The sequence below is a fragment of the Gopherus evgoodei genome, chromosome 9 (assembly GCF_007399415.2).
Source record: "Gopherus evgoodei ecotype Sinaloan lineage chromosome 9, rGopEvg1_v1.p, whole genome shotgun sequence".
NCBI lineage: Eukaryota > Metazoa > Chordata > Testudines > Testudinidae > Gopherus > Gopherus evgoodei.
Window position 1 is genome coordinate 96,996,032 of NC_044330.1, and position 27,517 is coordinate 97,023,548.

Below are 27,517 nucleotides of genomic sequence, written 5' to 3' on the forward strand. Positions count from 1 at the left end.
AGACCTGTCGCGAAGCTCCATTGGTCCTCGGTCCTTACCTTTGCTTCGCAGTATGCCCTGGTTCAAGAGAGGCTGTAGCCTCTGGCTCGGCAGTTTTATTCTGCCACATTTCACTCCGACCCCACCGCCTTTGTAAGGCTTGGGATTCACCTAACTGGAATGGATATGAGCAATCACTCGAAGAAGAAAGACGGTTACTCACCTTTGTAACTGTTGTTCTTCGAGATGTGTTGCTCATATCCATTCCGCACCCGCCCTCCTTCCCCACTGTCGGAGTAGCCGGCAAGAAGGAACTGAGGAGCGGGTGGGCCGGCAGGAGTATATATGGAGCGCCATGGTGGCGCCACTCTAGGGGGCGACCTGCCGGCCCACTGAGTTGCTAGGGTAAAAGTTTTCCGACGAATGTGCACGCGCGGCGCGTACACCTAACTGGAATGGATATGAGCAACACATCTCGAAGAACAACAGTTACAAAGGTGAGTAACCGTCTTTTTCTGACCCCTTGCAAGAGGCATTTCAGACTAAATAGGAGCCTATCCTGGATGTGAATGTGGCCTGTATGAATTAAACTCTCCTCTGGCTACTGCTCGGGGGCTGATGCAACCACCTACAAAGTGCCACCAACATACAGATGGAAACCTATAAAGAAAGGGAAAAAGCTGATGGACCATAAGAAGTGGCAGGAATATGGGGCCAAAGTTTACGTTTACAGGCACTCATAGTAACAGTAACCAGGTGTGGGGATTTTCCCCCCTCGATAAGCTATTTGTAATAGAGCTGACGCACTGAGGACTTATATTTCCGTGGGTGGTATCAGTTACCTACTTTGGCCTGAAATTTCAAACTCCTTAGGGAAGTGATGGACTAACAATGGTCGTTGTTAGTTGAAAATATCTATAGACTTCTTACATTTTATGCTTCAGTTAATAAGCAATGAAGAAGGAGAAAAAGTCCAGCTATTCCTGCCTCCTGGTTCTTGCTATTTTATTCAGAGCTGCAGAGACTGTTCCAGCCTACGTGAATCTATTCTATTTCAACACTACTAGCAACAGCACTGTGACCGAGCAATGTGAATGTGGTGTGTATGGAGCAAACTCTCCTCTGGGTATGGCAACGGGGCTGGTGGGCGTTCCTAAATCTGCTAACCTTCAAGCCTGTGAATCTAACATGGAGTTCACTGTCACGGAAGCGCCATGGATTGCATTGATTGAAAGAGGCAATTGCAGATTTTCAGAAAAGATTAAACTGGCAGCCAAAAAGGGTGCTGAAGCTGTTGTGATCTACAATGCCCCAGAAAGTGGCAGTTATCTCATCCCTATGGCACACTCTGGTGAGTACTACAATAATCAACTCTGGGAGCCTGCTAATTTCTGTCCAGTTCAATATGCCATTTCCACTGAAGGCAACCTGACATGACATGTTGAAAGTATTTTTTGTGTTTATCTTCTGATTTTGTGTTGGTTGGTTGCTACTTTTATGGAGAAGATTTTGGGACCCAAACCCTGCAAGTCCTTACTTGCAAAATTTGGCCTTTCTTATTTACTCAAAGAGTCCCATTGAGTAAGGGTTTGTGGCACCGGGAATCTTGCATTTTGATAGATTTCACTAAGTTTGTATGCTCTCTTCTGAGGACTATTAGTATGATCCAAAGCCATTCTACTCCTGGGGAAATTCTACATCACTGCACATGCACAGAATTTATGTCCCCTGCAGATCTCTTTGCTTCCTGGCAGAAAAATGACTTTCTGACGGGAAAGCAAAGAGAAGCCACAAGAGTGGTCACGTGATCCTCCCCAGTAGTATGTTTCGGGTGCCCAGCAGGGCCAGTGCTACCATTTAGGCCAACTAGGTGGTTGCCTAGGGCGCCAAGATTTGGGGGTGCCAAAAAGGGCACCTCCAATTTTTTTTAAAGTGTTTCAGCGGCTGCTGCGCTGGGAGGGAGAGGGAATCTGAGCTGCTGGCAGGCAGCCCAGGGGATCCCCTGGGTCAGCGTGCCGCCACCGGCAGGCAGCCCAGAGGTTCCCCTAAGTCAGCGCACCGCCGGCAGCCCAGGGGTTCGGGCTGCCAGTGGCACGCTGACCCAGAGGAACCCCTGGGCTGCCTGCCAGCAGTTCAGACTCCCTCTCCCTCCCAGCGCAGCAGCCACTCCATCCTATGCGATTCTTCTCATTGCCGGTGGTGGCACCAGCGGCTGGACAGAGCTCTGCAGCTCTGGTTAGCGCACATGGCACGAGCTTGTGGAGCTGGGGCGAGGAGGTGCCGCACGGCTCCCCGGGGGCGGTGAGCTGCCACAGGGGGGCACCTCAGGGCAGGGGGTGAGCTGCCGTGGGGGTGCGCAGGGTGGAAGTTTCACCTAGGGCGCGAAACTTCCTTGCACCAGCCCTGGTGCCCAGGGCAGCCGGCAGAAAGGTAAATCACTGTGGAGTGAGTAGGAGGTGGGACTGTGGAAGACCTGACGGTTGGCTCCTACCGTGTAACGAGCTCAGCTGTTACTACCGGCTGGGTTGGGGAGGACAGCGCTACTTCTTCACCTGCATGGCATCTGGGGCTGGGTAAGACCCATCCCCCAGATTTCTCCCCTGTTTGCAGGAAGCTCTGCAAACACCTCCACTCTCATGCTTCCTGCACCCATTGCTCCTCAGCTGCAGAAGGAGGGATCTCTGCACAGGGAGCTGCTCCCCTCTCTGCCCACCCCTCATGCTCAGACCCTCCTGCCAAGCCTCACCGCCCCTGCAGTCAGAACCCCCCGATGAATCATAGAATATCAGAGTTGGAAGGGACCTCAGGAGGTCATCTAGTCCAACCCCCTGCTCAAAGCAGGACCAATTCCCAACTAAATCATCCCAGCCAGGGCTTTGTCAAGCCTGACCTTAAGAACCTCTAAGGAAGGAGATTCCACCACCTCCCTTTCCAGCACCCATTCCAGTGCTTCACCACCCTCCTAGTGAAAAAGTTTTTCCTAATATCCAACCTAAACCTCCCCCACTGCAATTTGAGACCATTACTCCTTGTTCTGTCATCAGGTACCACTGAGAACAGTCTAGATCCATCCTCTTTGGAACCCCCTTTCAGATAGTTGAAAGCAGCTATCAAATCCCCCCTCATTCTTCTCTTCTGCAGACTATAAACAATCCCAGTTCCCTCAGCCTCTCCTCATAAGTCATGTGCTCCAGACCCCTAATCATTTTTGTTGCCTTCCCCTGGACTCTTTCCAATTTTTTCACATCCTTCTTATAGTGTGGGGCCCAAAACTGGACGCGGTACTCCAGATGAGGCCTTACTAGTGTCAAATAGAGGGGAATGATCACATCCCTCGATCTGTTGGCAGTGCCCCTACTTATACAGCCCAAAATGTCGTTAGCCTTCTTAGCAACAAGGGCACACTGTTGACTCATATCCAGCTTCTCATCCACTGTAATACCTAGGTCCTTTTCTGCAGAGCTGCTTCTTAGCCATTTGGTTCCTAGTCTGTAACAGTGAATGAGATTCTTCCATCCTAAGTGCAAGACTCTGCACTTGTCCTTGTTGAACCTCATCAGGTTTCTTTTGGCCCAATTCTCTAATTTCTCTAGGGAAATGAGCCCTGCCCCCCCTGCACCTGGACCGCCCTGATGATCCACCTGCACCCAGATCCCCACACTGAGTCTCCCGCACCCAGATTGCCCCATACAGAACCCTCTGAACCCACACCTGGATCTCCCCACAGTAAGCTCCTCCACACTTCAATCCTGCCATGCCCTGGGGTGTTTCTGGGGCAGGCTGGGTCCTTGCGCTGTGTCACGGTTGGGTGAGACCGCTGAGTCTGTGTCCCGAGGGGGAGCTACACAGTGGCCTGTGCTCCCCAGTGCCGTGCTGGAGCTTCCACATTTATTTGGCAAATAAAATTTGCAGAATTTTAAAATATTGTGTGCAGAATTTTAAATTTTTTGTTGCAGAATGCCCTCAGGAGTATCACTGGATCAAATGGGAGCCTTTCCATTGATTTCAGAAAAATTTGCATCGGGTCCTGTTTGTGTCTAGATTTTGTCATCAGACACTTTTATACCCGAGATGTTTTGTATCAGAGGGGTAGCCGTGTTAGTCTGGATCTGTAAAAGCAGCAAAGAGTCCTGTGGCATCTTATAGACTAACAGACGTTTTGGAGCATGAGCTTTTGTGGGTGAATGCATCTGACGAAGTGGGTATTCACCCACGAAAGCTCATGCTCCAAAACGTCTGTTAGTCTATAAGGTGCCACAGGACTCTTTGCTGCTTTTTGAGATGTTTTGGTAATCTAATTAATGTGAAGAACGAACGTACTACTTCCATTAGCTTGTTTCTAAGACGTTGCTTACACTACAAACTTATGTCAGTATAATTGCATCTCTCAGAAGTGTGGAAAATCCATACCCCAAGCAACATAGTTATGCTGACCTACCCCCCAGCGTAGACATCACTGTGTCAATGGGAGGGCTTCTTCTGTCGACATAGCTCACACCTCTGGGAGAAGTGCTCTCTTCAGCATGATTGTATAGTCATACAATAGAAGATTAATTGTATATGACGATGGAAGCAAATTACATATATATTTATAATACAGTGTATAATTCCCTTACACTCTACTAATATGATGGGTAGTGTTTACAGTTGGAATTTAAAATATTTTACCTAACATATGTGAAAGTATGGCCAATTAACTGAAGATTTTCTTTTGTATTATTAGGGGAAAGTGATTTATCTAAACAATTTAGAAAAACTGGCTGATATTGATATAAAGGATCTCCTATGGCTTTATTTTATTTTTTTTTGAGATTGTTGACTTGTCTGTCTGTAAGAAAAATACATTCTGTTTAGCTGTAGATAAGGTCTTCTGCTCAATTTCTAATGCAGGGGTCGGCAATCTACGGCACATGTGCCAAAGGTGGCACGTGAGCCGATTTTTTGATGGCATGCAGCGGCGGGCTGAGCGACTCAGCCCACCACTGCTTTGGGGTTCTGGCTGCTGCCTCGTTGCTAGCTGGGATCCCTGCCGCTGGCCCCCCTCAGCCCGCTGCCAGTCTGGAGTTCTGCTCACTCAGGCCGACAAGAGGCTGAGTGGGGCCGGCGGCTGGCACCCTGACTGGCAATGGGCCAGCAGCCGGAACTCCAGACCGGCAGCAGGCTGAGTGCTGCTGGCACCTCAGACTGGCAGCGGACTGAGCCACTCAGCCCCCGGCTCAGCCCGCCACTGGCCTGTTCAGCCTGCTGCCGGCTGAGTGAATGGAAGCCCAGACCAGCAGCGAGCTGAGCAGGTCCAGCGGCTGGATCCCAGGCCGGCAGCGGGCTGAGTGGGGCTGGTAGCTGGAACCCCAGACAAGGATCACACTAAACTGATAAGATCTGCATTTTAATTTTATTTTAAATAAAGCTTCTTAAATATTTTAAAAACCTTATTTACTTTAAATACAACAATAGTTTATATAATACAGACATAGAGAGACCTTCTACAAACATTAAAATGTATTACTGGCGTGCGAAACCTTAAATTACAGTGAACTGGGCACACCACTTCTGAAAGGTTGCTGACCCCTGTTCTAATGGAACAATAGAAACCCCAAGTGGCCAAACAAGTTAATTCAGATGAAGTGAAATCAAAAGCTAGATTTACCAGCCAGAATCCCTGAAGCATTCTTTGGCCTGGTCTACACTGGGGGAGGGGTGAGCTAAATCAGTCTGTTACGCAACTTCAGCTACGAAAATAGCATACCTGAAGTCGATGTACTTACAGCTACTTACAGCAATGTCTTCACTGCGGTAGGTCGACTGCTGATGCCCCCCCGTCGACTCTGCCTACGCTTTTTGCTCTGATGGAGTACTGAAGTCGACAGGAGAGCGCTCAGCGGTCAATTTATCGTGGCTTCACTCCAGCATTTCCCAGAAACATTCCTCATCCAGATACAGTACTAGTTGGGATGTCACAAACAGCACTCTGAGCAAGAAAAAAGGAGCCCAAGTAAGATGATGCAGAAAGCACATCCTATTTTCATTCAAATATTTCTGGTAGTTTAAAAAAAGAGATAAAAATACATATAAAAAACAAAACAGGAAAGCAGCAGAACTCTCTGAATAATATTCTCTGAGGTCCACACAGACCTCATTGCATTTATTTTTCCAGAAGACAAGTTCTGATTTATTTATTTATTTTTAATATTTCTTTTCATTGAAACATAAAAAGAAGATACATTTGGTGGTGATAATTTAAGGTTTATAAATCAATGTAATTTTCAAATTTAACATTAAATACAGCAAGGGCTAAGTACAAGAACATCAGCTTAGGAGATGCTTTTCTTTCTGTTTACTTTACATGTGGTTCCTTTCCCTCATTGTGTTTGTAGATACATGTATTTCTAAATGAAATTAAAGAACTCTTCCTTCCAAAACAAAAATCAAAACAAAAAAGTGTCCTGTGTTCTCAGTGGCCAAGACCTGTCACTGTTGGCTTGTATGAAATGAGATGCTGCTGCCCTTCCAGTTCCCAGTGTGCAGTTATCGTTTAAAAAAAAGAAAAAAATCCTTTATTGAAATGGCCAGCAATGATGACACCTAAAGGACTGCATGAGCATGAAGGCTAATCTACTCTCTTAGCCCTCAGGTGATCTCTTCAGGTCAGCATTGAATCTTAGCGGCAGGACAGTGTGAGGAAGCTTACACTGCCCCTGTGATATGTACCTGTTCGTGGATAAGTAAAGAACATCAACCTCCAAAGTAATCAGTAGGATACCAACACCAAACTGTTTACAAAAATCAGCTTTTGTGATTCCTTTATTGCTGCTGTGCATTGTGACCGACCTTTGAGAAGAATTGTTTATTAGAATTACTCATCTAATTTATTTATTAGGCCTCTGCTGCTGGTTTTCAGTTCCTCCTCCTCTTACATCCCACTGGCTTTTCCATTAAGTTAACGGAGTTTATGGTAGACTACATCTCCCATGCTACAGCAAGTGCCATAATGTGTGTATGGTCTGCTGAGTGACTCACTAACTGAAACAGGTACCAGTAAAATCCTGCCCCTTGTAAAGCGCACTGAATATTTCAAAGATAACAGATTTAAATTGGTGGAGAGGGGAAGGGGTTCCCCTGTCTGATCCATTGCCAGCTCCCACCTGTTCCTCCTCAGTTTCATTTGTCAGTGGGCATTTATGTTCTTAAATCTATTCTTAGGCACCTAGGGCTCAACGCTCAAAAGGAATTAGGTGCTGAAGTCCCTGTTTTAGGTGTCAGAGTCTTTGTTTCGAGACCACTGCAATCCACAAAATTCCAGCTGAAATCCTGTAGGCACCTAAACTCTGTCAGCACCTAAGGTTTTATAGTAAATGTTCCATAGGCACCTATGTTTCTGCCTCCCCGTAGGGTCCAGATGCCTGTCTCCTGCTTAAGCCCCAGAATGATTCACAAAGCAGCAGTAGATGGACATTTGGCCACCCAACTCAGAAGTGTGCCTAATAGATGAACTTCACAAAACAGCTGGGGGCAGGGGAAGGTGGACTTCCCTCATAACTTTTAGCCCATGGGTTAAGGTACTCACATGAGATCCCCAGTTCAAGACTCCCCTCGGCGGAGAAGGGATTTGAACAGGGATCTGCCACCTCTCAGGCAAGTGCTCTAACCAGTGGGAGATGGGGTATTCTGATGTAAGCAGTCCCTCAGTCTCCGTTGAAGCTGTTGTACTGTGGATAAATAATGAAAGAATCATTGGAGCGTGGGAACTGTATCCTGAGTCTCTCTCATCCTGGCTGAGCGCTCTAACCACTAGGCTCTGGAGTCATTCTCATGCTTGTGCTTTGAGTAAGTGATGAGGAACATACCGGGATTTAAGCAGGATGCTGCTACTTAAGTAAAAAAGATAAAAGCATGTCTTTGTAATTCAGGGCAAAACAGGCTTATAAAATCATACTACTCGGCTGCAAACCAACTCCATGAAATTCAACCAGCATTAATAGTGTTTATGGACAACACTTCTTCTGCATTGTGAACAGGAACCAACAGAGGGTAGTGATTATCTTTTCAGTTATTTTTACAAAGAACCTTTTTCATTTTCAAAATAGAATAGGAGGCTGAAGGACACAGGTACATAGAACAGGAAATCAGATAATTTGTATTGCTCACTTCTGAAATAATTCAAATATGTTGGCTACAGTACAGGTTAAGGTTGCTGTGGCAGATACATTTAACCTCAGTCTATGAAAACTAAAATTTTTAGTGGTTAATGCATTCCATGCTAATAAAGTAAATCACACTCTGGCAGACGTATGTTACATATTTAGCAGGAGTATATTTCCCTCAGTTCACACAGCTCGCCTAATTCCCCCACCCCCACCCTGTGAGAGGCAGTAGCTGTGAATTAACCACCCTCCTGAGCTTCTGCCGACATAGCACTGTCCACACTGGCTCTTAAGTTGGCATAAGTAATGTCGCTCGGGGAGGGGGGCCTAATTCACACCCCTGTGTGACATAACTTATGTCAACTTAAGCTGTAATGTAGCCATAGAGTTATTCAGTGTGTCACCGCTAAATACAAGATGGAACAGCATAATTAGTTAACACACATTTCAAGGGACCATTCAAGGTGAAGTGGCCCATTAACAACATCCAGGCATAGGAAGCGGACCAGGAGCTCGCGGGGGGGCAGCAGACCCAGGGTCTGAACCATGCCCCCAAAGCTGCAAACTAAACTGAAAACAGCTTAAGAAGTGCTCCTGTCTCCAGCACCTGGACACCCAGCTCCCAATGGCATCCAAACCCCGAATGAATCCGTTTTACTCTGTACAAAGTTTACACAAGGTAAACTCATAAATTGTCTGCCCTCTATAACACTGAGAGATATGCATAGCTGTTAGTCCCCCAGCTATTAATTACTTTGGGTTAATTAATAAGCAAAAGTGATTGTATTAAGTATAAAAAGTAGGATTTAAGTGGTTCCAAGTAATAACAGACAGAACAAAGTAAGTTACCAAGCAAAATAAAACAAAACACGCAAGTCTAAGCCTAATACAGTAGGAAACTGAACACAGGTAAATCTCACTCTCAGAGATGTTCCAATAAGCTTCTTTCACAGACTAGACTCCTTCCTAGTCTGGGCCCAATCCTTTTCAAACTAATGTGGTTTATGGCCTGGGTCCAGCAATCACTCACACCCCAGTAGTTACAGTGCTTTGTTCCAGTTTCTTTCAGGCATCTCTTTGGGGTGGAGAGGCCATCTCTTGAGCCATCTGAAGACAAAATGGAGAGGCTTCCAGGGCCTTTTATATTCTCTCTTGTGGGTGGAAGCCGCTTTGCTTTTCTGTGCAAAATCACAGCAACAACATGGAGTTTGTAGCCACCTGGGCAAGTCACATATCCATGAATGATTCAGCTTTTTGCAGGTCAACACCATCCTTTATATGTTAGTTTGAATGTTCCCACGACCGCTCAGATTTGGATTGGCGTCTCCCAAAGTCCATTGTCAGTTAAGTGCTTCTTGATAGGACTATTCTCAGTAAGTGCCCATTCTCAAGAAGCTGACCAGAAGCTCCTCTGATGCTACTTAGAATCAAACACATTGAGATACAAGTACATAGCCAATATTCATAACTTCAAATACAAAAATGATACACACATACAGCCAGCATAATCATAACCAGCAAATTACAGCCTTTCCATAGACACCTTACTTGACCTCCTTTGTACAAGATTTGGTGCAACTATAGGATCTTCATTGCAACAATGATCTATACGGTCACAGTTCATGTCGATAATGTCACGCCATGATTTTTAGTATCTAGCAAGTAATGAATTTAAGCTCTCAGGCTCATCTTCTGAAAGTGTTGTATAGGATTTTGTTTTGTTTTTGAGAATGAGGACTAAGGTCAGATACAGAGTGATCATTTGTGAAAAGTGTTCACCCACCTTTGATGTTTTTATATTTTATCATTTTCCTGTGTGAGTTAATTTGAGAACCTACTGATTGTCTGGTTCTACCCACATAGTTGCTGTTGCAGCATCTCACCCACTTTGCTTCTCCACGGGCAGCCCAGCAAGTCCCTGAAAAATGGAACCTCCTCTCAGGACACAGGCAGACAGAGACCGCGAGATTCAGGTCTGGTATATGCAAGTTGATCAAACCTTGTCACCAACAGAAGACTGATCTGGAACCTAAACATCTCCAGGTTCCGATATCCCACCCTAATCCCAATGTGTCCTTAATTCCTTAACACAGTAGCTACTTTGCTGTCAAACCTAGGAGTCTTGTACTTAATTTGAATGCTCATTGTGATTTTATTATGCATCAGTGCACGTGTAGGTGAGCGTAAACAGTGGGGCCTGAATTCAGGTCCCACTCAAGTGAATAAGAATTTTGCCAGTTGGATCAGGCTACATTCCTCTTGTGGGACTATACTGCCAACAAAACAATATAAGCAGTGTGGAGGGGTATCTTATATACACCTGTCCACTAGGAGCTTCCCAAATCTTTCAGTTCAGCTAATTTTGAGTTCGTTTTCCAGACCTGAGGACGAGCTCTTTGTAAGCTCAAAAGCTTGTCTCTCTCACCAACAGAAGTTGGTCCAATAAAATATATTATCTCACCCACCTTGTCTCTCTAATATCCTGGGACCAACACAACTGCAACTACACTGCAGATTTCAGCTATCGATAGAAGCTGGACAGACAAGCAGAGTTGTTTGTGAATCATTTCTCCAATAACAAGATGACCACTATTCTATGATGAAAACCCAGAGGACAAAGAGTTAACTTCCAATCACTGGCAAATGTTCGGCATGCTGTAGAGTTCATGCAGTTTCGTCAGTCACTTATCAGTCAGTTTAACCTTTGTTATGGTGATATCAGTCATGCTGCTGAGGTTGAAATTGTGCTAGTTTGTACAGTCAGGGAGTTCAATAAAAAATTCAGCCCGAGTTATATGCTGGAAACATGGTATTTAGTTTCCTTGTCTTTAAATTTAAAAAAAAAAAGTTTTAATATTATTGGAATGGAGGGGGAACTATTAGTCCAAGCAGCCATTTCCCCCTTATGTCTAATTCTCAGCTGGTATAATTGGTTGTCTAATCTAAGGTTTTTCTATAGCACAGGGATCAGCAACCTTTGGCATGTGGCCTGCCAGGGAAAGCCCCTGGTGGGCTGGGCTGGTTTGTTTACCTGCAGTGTCCACAGGTTTAGTCAATCCTGGCTCCTACTGGTGGGCCAAGGGATGTGCTGGCCACCCTTCCCACAGCCCCCATTGGCCTGGGATGGTGAACAGCGGCCAGTGGGAGCTGCAATCGGCCAAACTGGCAAACGCTGCAGGTAAACAAGCTGTCCTGGCCCACTAGTGGCTTTCCCTAGTGGGCTGTGTGCCAAAGGTTGCTGATCCCTGCTATAGCACATATCACTGTGCCATCAAAGCATGGTGCTGAGATTGGGCCTGATCTAAAACTCTTTGAAGTCAATGGGAACATAAGAATGGCCATATTGGGTCAGACCAATGGACCATCTTGACCAATACCCTTCTGTCTTCTGACAGTGGCCAATACCAGGTGCCCCAGAGGGTAGTGATGACTCAGGACATTTTGTTCATTTTTAAGAACACTATTGCTGCAGATTTGGTAAAACGCAAAGGTACCAATGTGAGATTTCTAAAGACAGCTAAAGCACTTGACCCACGCTTTAAGAATCTGCAGTGCCTTCCAAAATCTGAGAGGGATGAGATGTGAAGATGCTTTCAGAAGTCTTAAAAGAGCAATATTCTGATGCAGAAACTACAGAACCCGAACCACCAAAAACGAAAATCAACCTTTTGCTGGTGGCATCTGACTCAGAGGATGAAAATGAATATGCATCGGTCCACACTGCTTTGGATTGTTATTGAGCAGAACCTGTCATCAGCATGGACACATGCCCTCTGGAATGGTGGTTGAAGCATGAAGGGACATATGACTCTCTTTAGCACATCTGGCATGTAAATATCTTGCGATGCCGGTTACAACACTGCCATGCAAATACCTGTTCTCACTTTCACGTAACATTCTGAACAAGAAGCGGGCAGCATTATCTCCTGCAAATGTAAACAAATTTGTTTGTCTGAGTGATTGACTGAACAAGAAATAGGACTGAGTTGACTTGTAGGCGCTAACATTTTACATTGTTTTATTTTTGAATGCAGTTATTTATTGTACATAATTCTACATTTGTAAGTTCAACTTCCATGATAAAGAGATTGCACTACAGTACTTGTATTAATATCAGAGGGGTAGCCGTGTTAGTCTGGATCTGTAAAAGCAGCAAAGAATCCTGTGGCACCTTATAGACTAACAGACGTTTTGGAGCATGAGCTTTCATGGGTGAATACTCACTTCGTCGGATGCAATTACTTGTATTAGGTGAATTGAAAAATATTATTTCTTCTGTTTTTTACAGTGCAAATATTTGTAATCAGAAATAAATGTAAAGTGAGCACTGTACGGTTTGTATGTGTTGTAATTGAAATCAATATATTTGAAAATGTAGAAAACATCCAAAATTATTTAAATAAATGGTATTCTATTATTTATTAACAGAGCGATTAATCACAGTTAATTTTTTTTAATCACTTGACAGCCCTAGTATTTATCCATTCAGAAGTTATCTCTGCTTACATGGACTGTCTGTCTTGTAATAGTCTGTTTCGGGTTGCAGTCAAGTCCTGCTTTTCTATCCACTTGTCCAGCTGGGCTGGCTGAGACGTAAAGAGAGCTAGTGTGGTGCTAGTACAAAAAGTTTTTGAATCCTGTCAGACAGTGAATATTCTAGTATAGAAACTGATTCAAAATAAAATATCAAAATTACTCCACAGCGGAAACATTTCACTTTAATTTGATCCTTACGGATGTGTATTGTTACAGATAGAAAAGAGAGAATGTATCCTAGTCTATATTTTCTTTCTCCTTCTAACTTACTCCATAGCCATAAGTGATGTGGCTGAGATGTTAATGAGGGCAGAATTTAGCCCATTGTATTCTTGTAGCTCAGTTGTAAAAGGGACCCTGAGGAAAGGTTCTATTAAAGTTTCTACAATCCAGGTCACATCCCCCTTGGCCTTTGCAAAATTTGGCTATACAGACCCAAACATTGCAACTTGGGCCTCTCACTGTTTGAAATAACATTCCTCAGTAAGTCAGAAAAAGTGTGTAACAAAAATCATTTAGTCTGAAACAGGTCTTTGATTTAGACAGCACCAGAGCACTATCAAAGGGAGAGAACGCTGTTTAAGCCTGGCTGCGTGCCATAACCTGCTGCTCGTGTTCCGCGATGCTGACAATGTCCTCTGTTTGAACCAGGATGCCTTCCATAAACAATTCAGTGACACTGCCTCTCAGTGTGCAGCAGCCCATGCGCTGTTCCGGAACGTGGTCACTTGCCATTGAAATGGTCATTGTTCCTACTTTAGTGATGTGTTGGCTTCGCACGCACTTCTTATGTATGTGTATGACAAATACACATTTTTATTTATTTGCATTTATTAACTGCACCTGTTTAAAAGTCTAGGCGGTGGACAATGTCTCTACCTAAATCATAATTTCAACAAAATTATAAAGTATGTTCCTGCGAGGGATATAAACATAAATCTGGGCAAAGGAAAATAAGGCCTCCCCAAAGAGCATTTCCCATCCCTGCTTTCTCCCATTCCTCCATCCTCTCCAGGTAATTCTTTAAGCAGTCACTTGCTCCCCACACCACTGCCACCAAGACATGCTGGTGCAATAGGTACATCTTGCAATGTGTCATCTGACTTTGGTTTGCTGGGCCAAAGAGAAAAATGAGTTCCCACTTAAAGACTGGAACCAGTGAAATCCTAGCCCTAGTGAAGTCAATGGCAAAATGCCAATTGACTTCAAAGGGGCCAGAATTTCACCCTCTGGCACCAATCACATCCTGTTTATGCCAGGGAAGTAGGCTGTTAGCTTAAGCACCTAAGTTTCTGTGGTAGTATGTTTTAAAACACTTGCTTTCAGGATGAAAGTTCCCTTCTTCAGCTTTTAGCATTTTATAGAAAAAAAAAATCTCAGGCCCACACTAGTGCTGAGCTACACCTATCGAAGTCCCTGCAGGTTTTCCATTGAAATCAGTTGCGATTTCACCAGGCATGAGGCAGTGCTGGGTTAGGCCATTTTGTATCATGGTAGTATTGCGATGTCTGCACTGAATTTGGCTATGCTTGTAGCTCCAGCTGCTCGTGTATGGGTGTGTCTGAATTGGCCCAAGAAGTGATCCCATTTTCTACCTTATTCATTTGTTCTCAAACCTCATTCATTTTTTCCCAAGGGCCCCCGGGTGCACTATTTTCTGAGGACACAATCAGACTTTCAGCACTTGATGCTCTTTAACGGCTGAACTCAGTGTCACAGACGTATTATATGGAAATTCTGGATCCCCAGACTGGGCAGGAACTTGCACAATCTGTTAGTAAAGAGGGAAGTAAACTGCACTGATTCAATCCCAATGAATGGAAAGTCCCCTACCACTGAGGAAAGACCCCAGTGAATCAATGGGCTTAGGCCTGATCCTCTGTGGTGCTGAGTGTCCCCAAATCTTAGTGAAGTCAAGAAGGATAGAGGACACTTAGTATGTTGCATGATCTGGCCCTCGTTAGCCACCTCTTTATAAGAGCTCCTATATGATTAGTTAGTTTGTGTTACATACATTTTTCTAGCTAGAGGCAGCTTATAGTTGGTGTCATGCATTCAGCTTCAGTTTAATTCACTTGCTTCTCCCAGTCATTCTGTGGATATTTTTATTGACTCAATCTCAAAGGAAGGAGTGGCAGAAAATGTAATCCCTTGAGGTCACACATCTTGCAGAAGGGAGAAAGCGTGCTGGAGAAGTCACGTCCGTATACGACTGTAATGATCTCATACTGCACGTATGTCAGGGTGACAGAACGTTTAAAACACATTGCCTGGCCTGTAGCAGGCACTTCAAGAGCTGTCATAGCAAAGAGCTAAGCTAAACTCCCTTGGTATCTTAAGCCAAAACCACAGCTAAAAACAATGCTTGCTTTACTGGCACCTAGGACACTTGTGGAAATCTCATCGTCATGTGGCAAGAGTGGAGCAAAACTAATTGCATAGAAATCATCTTCACCAGAGCAAGCTGCCTGCCCATCCCCATTCAGCAGCAGCAGACTAATTCTGGTCCTGCTGCTGCTAACCACACCACCACCCCTTACAGTATTTGGTGACACCCCAGAATGCACTGGGGTAATGGAAAACCTAAATTAGAGTCCTGCAGTCAGTGCAAACATGGAATCTTGGCCTGCCTTTTAATTGTATAGATGGTGGAAAGCTGGTTAAATGACGACACAGCTGCGGGTGAAAGTATGGAATTGTTGTGGCACTACTGATTCTCTCTGACTCCTTGTGATATTGTTGCAGCTATTATACCATGCCATGTTCCGGTTTTAGACAATGGGAGAAAATGCTCCCCTTCCCTCCCTACAGATTGGTGCAACTCCTATTGTCTGTTAGCAAGAGTCTTTTGCAGTGTTTGTTCCTGGATGCTTATCTAATTTCTTCAGTCCTAGGGTTTCATTTCTGACTATAATTTTGAACATTGCGAGGTTGTTGTTTTTTTCATTGTTAAAAGTTATTCAGTGGAGAGGGGCGAAGGCTGCAAGGAATGGATCCAGAGCTGCTGGTCTCATAAAACTGGTCTCATAAAATTTTGGCCTAAAGCAGCACATCATGAATAGGGTGGATTCAGATCTGGGTATTTGAACTGCTCTGAAGTTTGAAGAGGTTTAGAACTAGATTTAAGGTTTTGGGTCTATCTAGGATCTATTGATAAGAACATCAAGCTGGTCCATAGTAATGCTTGTTACAACACAAACTACAGGTTTGCAAATGATGACATAGTCAAATCCATACAACAAATATCAGGAAGAATTCACCAAAATAGGCTGCCCTGACATTAGTGCCATCGTTATTTGGCAAGCACATATTACACATTGGAAAAAAAAAAGGGTTTAAATATTTACTTCAGTAAGATAATGCTTCAGATAAAAGAGTGTGGATGAAATTCCAGCCTCCTAGTGAGCCAATGGCAAAACTCCCATTGACTTCAATGCAGCCAGGATTTCACTTTGTTTAACTGAAAGTCAAAGCACACTTTATAAAACCTCTCAATGACTTACTCCAAAAAAAAAAAGGGGGGGGGGGAGGAAAGTTACACAGACTAAATCCTTCACTTAATAAATCTTACAAAGAACTCAAACAACTACAGAGCTAGGACAAAAGCCCTTCTATAGCACACTGAACCAGCTTTAAACCAATCTTGGAGGGATGTCTGGAGAGTGAATGGACTTCTGAACACTACCAGTAATTGCTTGCCACATCGTTTTTGCTTATGCAATGGTAAAATGGGATACTGCATTTCTACAGTGCCTTTCCTCTAAGCAGCTCAAAGCTTTTGCAACAAAGCATCACAACTCTCCTGTATTAGTTACCTCTGTATGTAAGGATTACTGGACCCATTTTGCAGATGAGTAAACTGTGGCACCAAAAGGTTATGATTCTTGTCCAAGATCACAGTCAGGAGTTCCAGTCCACTACTCTAGCTACTAGACAAGCTTCCTCTAACATGTAAAATGGTCCTTTCTGTGGAAAGGGAAATAGTACCAAAGAACCCCTTTAAAGTACTGCAGAGGTCTCAGCTACTACTTTGGGCAGTTATCCTTTTTATTGGTTGTGGATCGATGGTAACTGGGCTGACGGTCAATGTAGAGACTGTTTTCCTAGATTACAAAAGGGGAGTATGTGGGGGTCACACGTTAGTAAGGTTTCAGATCTGTTTTATTAATGCATCATCATGGAAAGAGAATTAATTCAGCATGAAATGAGTACAGGAAGGTTTCTAACATTTAGGCGTGTAACATTTTTTTTTAAGTTATCAATTTAAATCGTGCATTATGTTTTTATAATTTTAACTGCTAGAAATATGGCCTTCTGTGCCCAGATACTGTTTTCCTTGCACAAGCAAACGAGGGTGAAAGACTTGATTCTCCACCCTGTTACACCAGTATCATGGAGTGGAGAATCAGCCCAGTAGGAGTTTTGGCTGTACACAGAATGCAGAATCAGGCTGCTGGTGCATAGCAATGTTGCCTCTCTAAGTTACAAGCAGCGCTGAGATCCTCCAACAAATACTGCTTAGGACTGAATGTTATCAGCTTCAATATTCCTTCCCCCTTTTCCAGCGCAAATCATCACTGAGCTGAAATATATTCCCCACACAATATGAACAAACTTTCTATTACTCTGCCCTTTTGAAGTCAGGGGAATTTTGCCTGAGCAGAGAGTGAATCACTTGGCCCCAAGTAAAATAAATGTTTGTGAAATGTCTGTAATCGTAGCCATAAAGACTATCTTACAGAGCACATGCTGCAGAGCTCAAGTTACAGTGCTGTACCTCAAGCCTGTGCTAGCTGGTAAAGGGGGGGTGGACTTCAGTCCCCTGTTCATAGGCCTGGTCCACACTACGCTGTTAAACCGATTTTAACAGCGTTAAATCGATTTAACGCTGCACCCATCCACACTACACTGCTCTTTATATCGATTTAAAGGGCTCTTTAAATCGATTTCTGTACTCCTACAAAACGAGAGGAGTAATGCTAAAATCGATATTACTATATCGATTTAGGATTAGTGTGGATGCAAATCGACATTATTGGCCTCATTCTTTTACAGTAGCTACCCACAGTGCACCGCTCCAGAAATCGACGCTAGCCTCGGACCACGGACGCACACCACCGAATTAATGTGCCTAGTGTGGACATGCACAATCGACTTTATAATATCTGTTTTATAAAATCGGTTTAAGCTCATTCGAATTTATCCTGTAGTGTAGACGTACCCATACACTCCTTACTCTGTTGAGATTACCTATTGTACTGTGCATATTTGGCCACCAGGAGCCAGATTGAGACCACAAACTCATTTCACATAAAAATAACAGGAGTACTTGTGACACCTTAGAGACTAACGAATGTATTTGAGCTTAAGCTCAATTTAAGACAGTTTGTTAAGTATCTTGTCAAACTCTTAAAAGGGCTATCTTAATTATCACTACAAAAGGTTTTTTTCTTCTGCTGACAACAGTTCATCTTAATTAATTAGCCGCATAGAGTTGGTTGGGCAACTTCCACCTTTTCATGTTCTCTGTATGTATGTATATCTCCTCACTATATGTTCCATTCTATGCATCCGATGAAGTGGGCTGTAGCCCATGAAAGCTTACGCTCAAATAAATGTGTTAGTCTCTAAGGTGCCACACATACTCCTGTTCCTTTGCGGATACAGACTAACACGGATGCTATTCTGAAACCTGTCATTTCACATAAGTTGCCAAAGAGCCATAACTTTGTTTAATACCAACCTGAGCAAGTTTTGAACTGGTGACCTACAAGTAAAGGGTACAATAGCCAACTGCCAGTTTCCAGAGCCATCCAGTCCCTGTTAAAATTCCCTCCCAACTCCCTGCTGTATTTCACAAGAATTTTGTTCACACACAATAATAACATTGACTAAAATAACATTAAAAGCTGGATTTAATCAATCATCTAGTCACATGATCACATTTTCAGAATCATATTAAAAATTGATGTAAGGGGTGCTTTTAATACAACTGAGTGTGGACCAAAACATCAGATCCAAACTCCTTAGACCCAAGTTTTGTAGCTGGTTCCTATCATTATGAAATACTCAAATCTGATTATTCCCAAAACTTGGAAAAAGTCTGGATCTCTTAGTGTTCTTTCCTAAGGCCCTGTCAGATTTTCTAATCTTTATGAGCAGATCTTTGCTCCCATGCGGAACTGACTGCAGGATCGGGCCTTGGCATGTTGATTACCTTCATATAGACTATTCCTTTTATCTGAACTTTTAATTTTGAAATAATTGATCTGCTTTAATTGGAATAAATTGCCTGGAGAAGTTGTGGATTCTCCATCCTTGGAGATTTTTAAGAGCAGATTAGACAAACACCTGTCAGGGATGCGGGTTCTCAACCTTTTTCTTTCTAAGGCTCCCTCAATATGCTATAAAAACTCCATGGTCCACCTGTCCCACAACAAATGTTTTTCTTCATATGAAATCCAGGGCTGGCATGAGGAGGTAGCAAGCAGGGCAATTGCCTGGGCCTCAAGCCACAGGGGGCCCTATGAAGCTAAGTTGCTCAGGCTTTGGCTTCAGGCGCAGGTGGTGGGGCTCAGAGACCCGGGCTTCTGCCCCACATGGTGGGACTTTGGCTTTCCAACCTGGGCCCCAGCAAGTCTAATGCTGGCCCTGCTTAGCGGACCCCCCTTAAACCTGCTGTAAACCCCCCCAGAGGGCCCCAGACCCCTGTATTGAGAGCTGCTGATCTAGAGTCATGCCTTGAGTGTAGGGGACTGAACTAGAAGACGTCTCAAGGTCCCTTCCAGTCCTACAATTCAATGATTCTGTGCTTTCATGTGTAATAAGAAATTAGACATTTGGTTAGCATAGTTTAGAAGAAATGGAGAAAAGTGAGCTTCGAGTGTTCCTTGAGCTTTAGGACAATATTCAGCTTCTCTATATAGACATATAAGAGGGCTTTAGTACCTATGCTGTTCACTACCCTTTCACCACCACCAGTGAAAAAGGTTGTCTAGTCTTGCTATGGGTCTAAACCAAACCAAGCCAGCCAGCCACACTGGTGTGTGACAAAGCCAGTGAACAATGTCACACACACTCATATATATAGGATGCTCTAGGTCACAGACTCATTCGTTTGGCAGAAATATGTGTCAGCCAGAAGTGACCAGGGTATTTTTGCGCATTGAATCATACTTTCTGTTTTTCAACTGCAGGTTTCCCCTCACCCTGACCTGCCTAGTATCCGTGCATCAAAATATTATAAAAATCTGTAAATCCTCATGTTTTTCTTTAACCACATACAAACCGCTGAATTCCTCACCAGGAGAAGAGTGTAACTGTGGGTATGTCTACACTACGGGATTATTCCGATTTTACAGAAACCGTTTTTTTAAAACAGATTTTATAAAGTCGAGTGCAAGCAGGCACACTAAGCACATTAATTCGGCTGTGTGCATTCATGTACCAAGGCTAGCGTCGATTTCCGGAGTGTTGCACTGTGGGTAGTTATCCTGTAGCTGTCCCATAGTTCCTGCAGTCTCCCCCCATCTATTGGAATTCTCGGTTGAGATCCCAATGCATGATGGTGCAAAAACAGTGTCGCAGGTGATTCTGGCTAAATGTCGTCACTCATTCCTTCCTCCATGAAAGCAACGGCAGACAATCATTTCGCAGCCTTTTGCCCCTGGATTGCCCTGGCAGACGACATAGCATGGCACATGGAGCCTATTTTGCCTTTTGTCACTGTCACCGTATGTGTACTGGATGTCGCTGACAGAGGCGGTACTGCAGTGCTACACAGCAGCATTCATTTGCCTTTGCAAGGTAGCAGAGATGGTTACCATTCCTATTGCACTGTCTGCCATTGTAAATTGGTGATGAGATGATGGTGATCAGTCATATTGCACTGTTTGCAATTGGAAATTGGCGATGATGGTTATCAATCCTTTTGTACCGTTTGCTGCTGTCATGGGTGCTCCTGGCTGGCCTCGCTGAGGTCGGCCGGAGGCGCATGGACAAAAATGGGAATGACTCCCTGGATCATTCCCTTCTTTATGTTTTGTCTAAAAATAGAGTCAGTCCTGCCTAGAATATGGGGCAAGTGTACTAAAGAACTAGAAAGCACAGCCGCTCCGTGTCAGAGCCCCAGAGATCCCACAGAAAGGATGAGCTGCATGCCATTCTAGGGGGTGCCCCTGCAACAACCTCACCCATTGCTTCCCTCTTCCCCCAACCCTCCTGGACTACCCTGGCAGTGTCCCCCCATTTGTGTGATGAAGTAATAAAGAATGCAGGAATAAGAAACACTGACTTTTTAGCGAGATAAAATGAGGGGGAGGCAGCCTCCAGCTGCTATGATAGTCCAGGCAGGACATTAAAGGGTGTGGGGGAGAGAAGCGCAGCATCCTGCTGCTATGATAGTCCAGGGAGGGTAGAATCTTTCTTTAGACATGAAAGGGGGCGGGGGGGCTGATGGAGCTCAGCCTCCAGGTGCTATGATGAGGACGATTACCAAGCCTTTTGTACCATCTGCCAGGAATGACCAGGAATCATTCCCATTTTTACCCAGGCGCCCCCGGCCGACCTCACCGAGGCCAGCCAGGAGCACTCACGGGATGATGAGAACGGTTTTCCACCATTTTGCACCATCTGCCATCAGGAAAGGAAGGGGAGGGGATGCTGCTGTTCAGCTCTGCAGCACCATGTCTACCAGCAGCATGCAGTAGACAAACGGTGACACTGAAAAAAGGTGAGAAATGATTTTTTTCCCTTTTCTTTCACAGGGGGGAGGAGGTTAAATTGACGAGACATCCCTGAACCACCCCAGACAATGTTTTTGACCCTTCAGGCACTGGGAGCTCAGCCAAGAATGCAAATGCTTTTCGGAGACTGCGGGGACTGTGGGATAGCTGGAGTCCTCAGTACTCCCTGCCTCCCTCCATGAGCGTCCATTTGACTCTTTGGCTTTCTGTTACGCTTGTCACGCAGCACTGTGCTGAGTCCCTGCTGTGGCCTCTGTCTATCATAGCCTGGAGATTTTTTTCAAATGCTTTGTCATTTCATCTTCTGTAACGAAGCTCTGATAGAACAGATTTGTCTCCCCATACAGCGATCAGATCCAGGATCTCCCGTACGGTCCATGTTGGAGCTCTTTTTGGATTTGGGACTGCATTGCCATCTATGCTGATCAAAGCTCCACGCTAGGCAAACAGGAAATGAAATTCAAAAGTTCGTGGGGCTTTTCCTGTCAACCTGGCCAGTGCATCTGAGTTCAGATTGCTTTCCAGAGCGGTCACAATGGTGCGCTGTGGGATACCGCCCGGAGGCCAATACAGTCGATTTGCGGCCACACTAATCCTAATCGACATGGCAATACCAATTTCAGCGCTATTCCTCTCGTCGGGGAGGAGTACAGAAATCGGTTTAAAGAGCCCTTTATATCGATATAAAGGGCTTCGTTGTGTGGACGGGTGCAGGGTTAATTCGGTTTAATGCTGCTAAACTTGGTTTAAACACGTAGTGTAGACCAGGCCTTAGTTAAGATTTAGCCCACAATCCTGCAATCTCGTAGAATAAAAGAATAAAATGAGTAGTGTCATTGGGGTAAATTCTGGCCCAATTGAATTCAATGCTAAAACTCATGGGAGCCAGGATTCAATCCATTGACTTCACTGAGACTATGTGCTTAAAGTTAAGCATGTACTTAAGCACACAGTGTCAGCAAGGTGACAAGGTATGGTGAAGAGTTTTGTTTTAAAGGGACACTGTTAACTTAAAAATCACCCTTCTATCTCATAGACTCATAGACTCTAGGACTGGAAGGGACCTCTCTATTTTCTTTACCTGCTGTTGTAATATTAAGATCACAAGTGGAACAGATCAGAGAAGGCAGGGGGAGGGGAGGGGGAGAATTCTCTCTATACTTTTCAGTTTGTTTGCTTTGTGTATTTGACAGCACTTTTTGTAGAGTGAATTTCACTATTTCTGCTGTATGGCCAATCAGTTTCCCTTGTTGCTTGTGTGAGTATTTTGCATAGAAACAAGGAAGAAAAAAAAAATTTTTTTAATAGCAAAATGTTACTGTAAAACCACCGGAAGTGTCAGGGGATTCAAAGACAGGTGTAATACCTGATGTTGTTTTTAACTCTCATTTTTTTGGGAGGAGGAGGAAGGAGTTAACTGATTACCTTTCCATTTGACAGTGTCCCTTTAAGCCAATTTCATAAGGTTTGGAGAACAAGCTAACCATTATTTCGGTGTATCTTACTCCCGGTCCTGGAGCACTGAATGCAGCAAATAAATTAGAGCACCACAGAAATATTGACAACGTTGGAATGGTTTCTGGATGGAAATGATCAGCTTTTATGCAAGGGTGGGGTTAGACAAATATGCTGTGTTCTGGGAAGGGTGGACCAATTTGTTCAGTCAGTCATCAAAGGAAAGAAACAAGAGCTGTGTATATATGTGTGTGTCACAAGCTTCATGTTAATTTAGTAACAAGAGATTGTTTGCATTATGATTGTTACAGGTTCTGTTAATTAGGAACTACAGCTGTTTGGGACATAAAATTAAAATTTACTAAACATTGCATAAGGTACATGCAATATATATATTTTTAATTCTGTAGTATGTCCTTCTTCTGAATCTTCCCTTCTCAGCTGAAAGCATTTTGAATTTTTCCCCTGATGCCATGAAACAACAGGTGTGAGTCTTCACTGCCTGACAGTTCGGGTGTTTTTGAAAATCCCACTCAGTGTTGGCCAAACTCTGATCCTACTGAATCCACCGTTTATGTAGTTACTCACATCTGTGTAAAGTGATGATAAAACACTCCCAAACCCAGGGCCTGATTCTGCAAACTTGAACATGAATATCTTTACTCATGTGAGTAATTCCACTGTATCCATTGGGACAATTCACATGTCAAAATTACTCACGTGTGTTTGCAGGATTTTCATGGGTGTAAATGTTTCCACAAGGTGCAAGGCAGTGGAAAAGCAGGCCCAATGAGCCCATTCCTGGTTTATTAGAATTAATGAGAGTTTTATCATCAGCTACAGTGGTTCAGGTTCAGCCCAAACTCTATAATTAAAGAACAAATCGAATACACTCTTCCACATTTTAAAGGTTTCCTACTTGATCATCTTTGGAGAAATGTCTGTGCATTCTTATTTACAGTGTGTATCTTTATCAAATATGTGCCTCTCACCCAGTCTTTGGGCACACATTCTCTGTATATGAACAATAATTTCCAAGGTAAGACCTTGATCCTGCAAACTAATCTGCATGGGGGACTTGTATGCATGTGAAGCCCCATTAACTTCAGTGAGGCTTCATGCAGGCACAAGGGTCTATTTGCATGGAGCAGCTTGCAAGATCCAGGCCTAATATATTGACAATTATCAATGAAAATGAATTCCCCTCCACCCTCACCTCCCCAGTCACTTTAAGACCTAATTCTGCAAGTTTCTTAGCACATCAATGGGACTCCTTAAGATCCCAACCCTTCACACACTTTGGCACATGGGACCAATGGAACAACAACTCAAGTGCTTAAAGTTGAATACATGTGTAAATCTGAGGATTTGGGCCCATGTGACTATGAACTGGCAGGATAAGGCCCCTATAGTAACGGAACCAGAAAGTAATATACTAACTACAGAGAAACAAACAAAAGGCACATGAATTTGCATTGCAAGTTATGTGCCATATAAATCAAATACAAATAATGTAGGAACTAATAGCTGAAGCGATGGTTTTCTGTAAAATATTAAGACAGAGCACAATAAGCAGTGAGTGGACATTGTTTACACAGTGCAAATACATAATTAATAATAGGGAGCATTTATATGGCACTTTATGTTTACCGAGTGCACTGCAAACAGCTCTGTAATGCAAAGCAGAATGGGCATGTGGATAAACACTGTGTGCCTGGTTGCAGCAATGACAGTGTAGAATGATCTGGCACTGTTCCACAGCACTGGTTAAGATGGTGGGGGAATCCCCCCAGGAGAGAAACCCCCGTGGCTGTTCCCTGTGCTGCTGCTGTATCCCTGATGGGGGCAGTGGGGAAGTCTCATGGGGAGAGGTCCCTGCTGCTCTCTTCCTGGTTGGGGAGAACCCCACAAAGATTCCTCACGTTGGGGGATTCCAGGGGCTGTTGCTTGACCTTTCTTGGGATATGACCATGGAGAAGTGTGTCTGGGTGAGAGGGTGCTCCAGAACTGTTTTTTCCCCCTAGCTATTAGGGGGATCCCTAAGGGAGGAGCCCTTTTAACAGGTTTCAGTGCTGCTTCCTGCTAACTATTTGTGTGGGGGGGCGGGGTTTCCCATGCTGGAAAAGGGTCTCAGTGCTCCTGCCTCTCAACTGGCAGGGAGGTGTCTGTTGGGGGGTGGGGCAGTGTAGTGGTCTCAGCCAGAGAGAGGGTGCCTGTGTTGGTGGGGTCCCAATGCAGCCCCCACCACCACTCCCCGGATGATGGGGGGATATCTGTGGAGGAAGGATCCCAGTGCAGCCTCCTCCCCAGAAGTGGGTGTCTATGGCTGATGGTCCTCCTTGATGCAGCCCTTTGGCTGATAGGGGGAGAGAGTGTTTGGCAGAGGGATCCCGGTGCAGCCCTCCTGCACCCTAGGATGAGGGGGGTGTCTGTGGAAGAGAGGTATTGGTACAGCTCCCTCCCCTCCGCCAGTCATGGGGTGTCTGTGGCAGACAGGTAGTGGTATAGCCCCCCCAATGATAGGGTGTCTGTGGCGGAGGGGATCAGTGCAGTCCCCCACAGGTGATGGGGTGTCTGTGTTGCAGGGGTATTGGCACAGTCTCACACACCCCCGGTAATGGGGTATCTGTGGTGAAGGGATATTGGTACAGTCTTGCACCCCCTGGTGGTGGGGTATCAGTTCAGCCCCCCCCAGGTATTTGTGGCAGAGGGGGATCAGTGTAGTCCACCCCTGCAGTGATGGGGTGTCTGTGGCAGAGGGGTATCAGTGTAGTCCCCCCCCTCCCACGGTGATGGAATGTCTGGGCGGACGGGTACCAGGGTAGAGCCCCCTGCAGTGATGGAGTGTCTGGGTGGAGGGGTAGAGCTGCAGGGTTCCCCTCCCCCGTGTCTGTGGCGGAGGGTTACAGCTACAGGGCCACCCCCACGTGTCTGTGGAGGAGGGGTATCAGTGCAGCCCCGTGTCTGTGGCGGAGGAGTATAGCTGTAGGGTCCCCCCCGTGTCTGAGGCGAGGGGTATCAGGGCAGCCCCCCTGTGTCTGGGACGGAGGGGTATCAGAGCTGCCCCCCCCCGTCTGTGGCGGAGGGGTATCAGGGCAGCCCCCCCCAGTGTCTGGGGCGGAGGAGTATCAGAGCTGCCCCCCCGTGTCTGTGGCGGAGGGGTATCTGGGTAGCCGCTCCCCCCCCGCGTGTCTGAGGCGGAGGGGTATCAGGGCAGCCCCCCTGTGTCTGAGACGGAGGGGTATCAGAGCTGCCCCCTCTGTGTCTGGGACGGAGGGGTATCAGGGCAGCCCCCCCCCCAGTGTCTGGGGCGGAGGAGTATCAGAGCTGCCCCCCCGTGTCTGGGGCGGAGGGGTATCTGGGTAGCCGCTCCCGCCGCGTGTCTGTGGCGGAGGGGTATCAGAGCTCCCCCCCCCCCGTGTCTGAGACTGAGGGGTATCAGGGCAGCCCCCCTGTGTCTGGGACGGAGGGGTATCAGAGCTGCCCCCCCAGTGTCTGGGGCAGAGGAGTATCAGAGCTGCCCCCCCGTGTCTGAGGCTGAGGGGTATCTGGGTAGCCGCTCCCGCCGCGTGTCTGTGGCGGAGGGGTTTCAGAGCTCCCTCCCCGTGTCTGTGGCGGAGGGGTATCAGGGCAGCCCCCCCGTGTCTGAGGCGGAGGGGTATCAGGGCAGCCCCCCCGTGTCTGAGGCGGAGGGGTATCAGTGCAGCCCCCCGAGCCAGCGGCGGGCGTTTGTCTGCTGCTCTCCGACCTAGTACATCCCGCCGGGCGCGGGGGCGGATGCGAGGCGAGGCGAGGCGGGGCCAGCCCGCCCCTGCCGCGGGGGCGGGCCCGGCGGCGCAGTGAGGTGCTGGGATCCTGGGCGCGCGGCGGCTCAGTGGCTGTGGCTCGCGGGTGACATGCCGTCCTCGGCCGCGCTGCTGGCGCTGGGCGCGCTGCTGTGGCTGGGCTCACAGCCCCCGGGCCGGGCGGCCGCCGCTCAGGCCATGTGGACCGCCTGGCTGAACGTGTCGTGGCGGGAGCCCGGCGGCGGGAACCGCAGTGGCTGGAACGCGAGCGAGAGCGGCCTCTTCGGGCAGGACTCGCCGCTGCAGCGGGCGGCCGGGCTGCTGGTGCAGCCCGACGGCCTCAACGCCTGCAGCCCGCGCACCAACTTCAGCGAGGCGGGCGCCGGCCAGGCTTGGCTCGCCCTCATCCAGCGCGGCGGCGGCTGCACCTTCGCTGACAAGATCCGCCGGGCGGCCGAGCGCGGCGCGGCGGGGGCCGTGATCTACAACTACCGGGGCACGGGCAACGAGGTGCTGCCGATGTCGCACGCGGGTGAGTGACGCGCGGGCTTCGGCCCCTGCAGGGAAAGGGGAGGGTCCCCCTCGATGTCTGGGGCGGGGGGATCGTCCCCTCGTCAGCCCGCAGACTGGTACCCCCAGGTGCGCTGCACACTCCCGCTGCTGGCATCTAGGGCACCGCCCCCGGTCCGCTCCCGGTCCCCCGGCTGGGTTCTGCTCCCCGGGTTCTGGCCGGGCTTCCTTATCGCATGCTGCTGGCCTGGAGCTTCGGGCAAACCCTGTGCCAGACTTCTCTGGAGCTCCCGTGGAGGGGGCCGATGGCTTCCCCTTTCACGAGGCAGGGCTAGGTCTTCACGGGCTGAGTGTCGGTGCTGCATTT

General features: G+C 46.3%; 1 protein-coding gene across 3 annotated transcripts in view; it reads left to right on the forward strand.

The window, feature by feature from the left end:
* The first annotated feature begins 851 nt into the window (after window positions 1–851).
* Window positions 852–27,517, forward strand: part of RNF128 (ring finger protein 128) — a 69,178-nt gene continuing 42,512 nt past the window's right edge. Inside the window, exon 1 of one of the 3 annotated variants that reach the window (XM_030576055.1) lies at window positions 852–1,330. In XM_030576055.1, coding sequence (XP_030431915.1) covers window positions 934–1,330 — 397 coding nt within the window. In that variant the 5' untranslated portion in view covers window positions 852–933. Of the gene's footprint in view, window positions 1,331–26,751; window positions 27,173–27,517 lie in introns of those variants that run through there. The other 2 variants (XM_030576057.1, XM_030576056.1) reach the window with 2 other exon arrangements.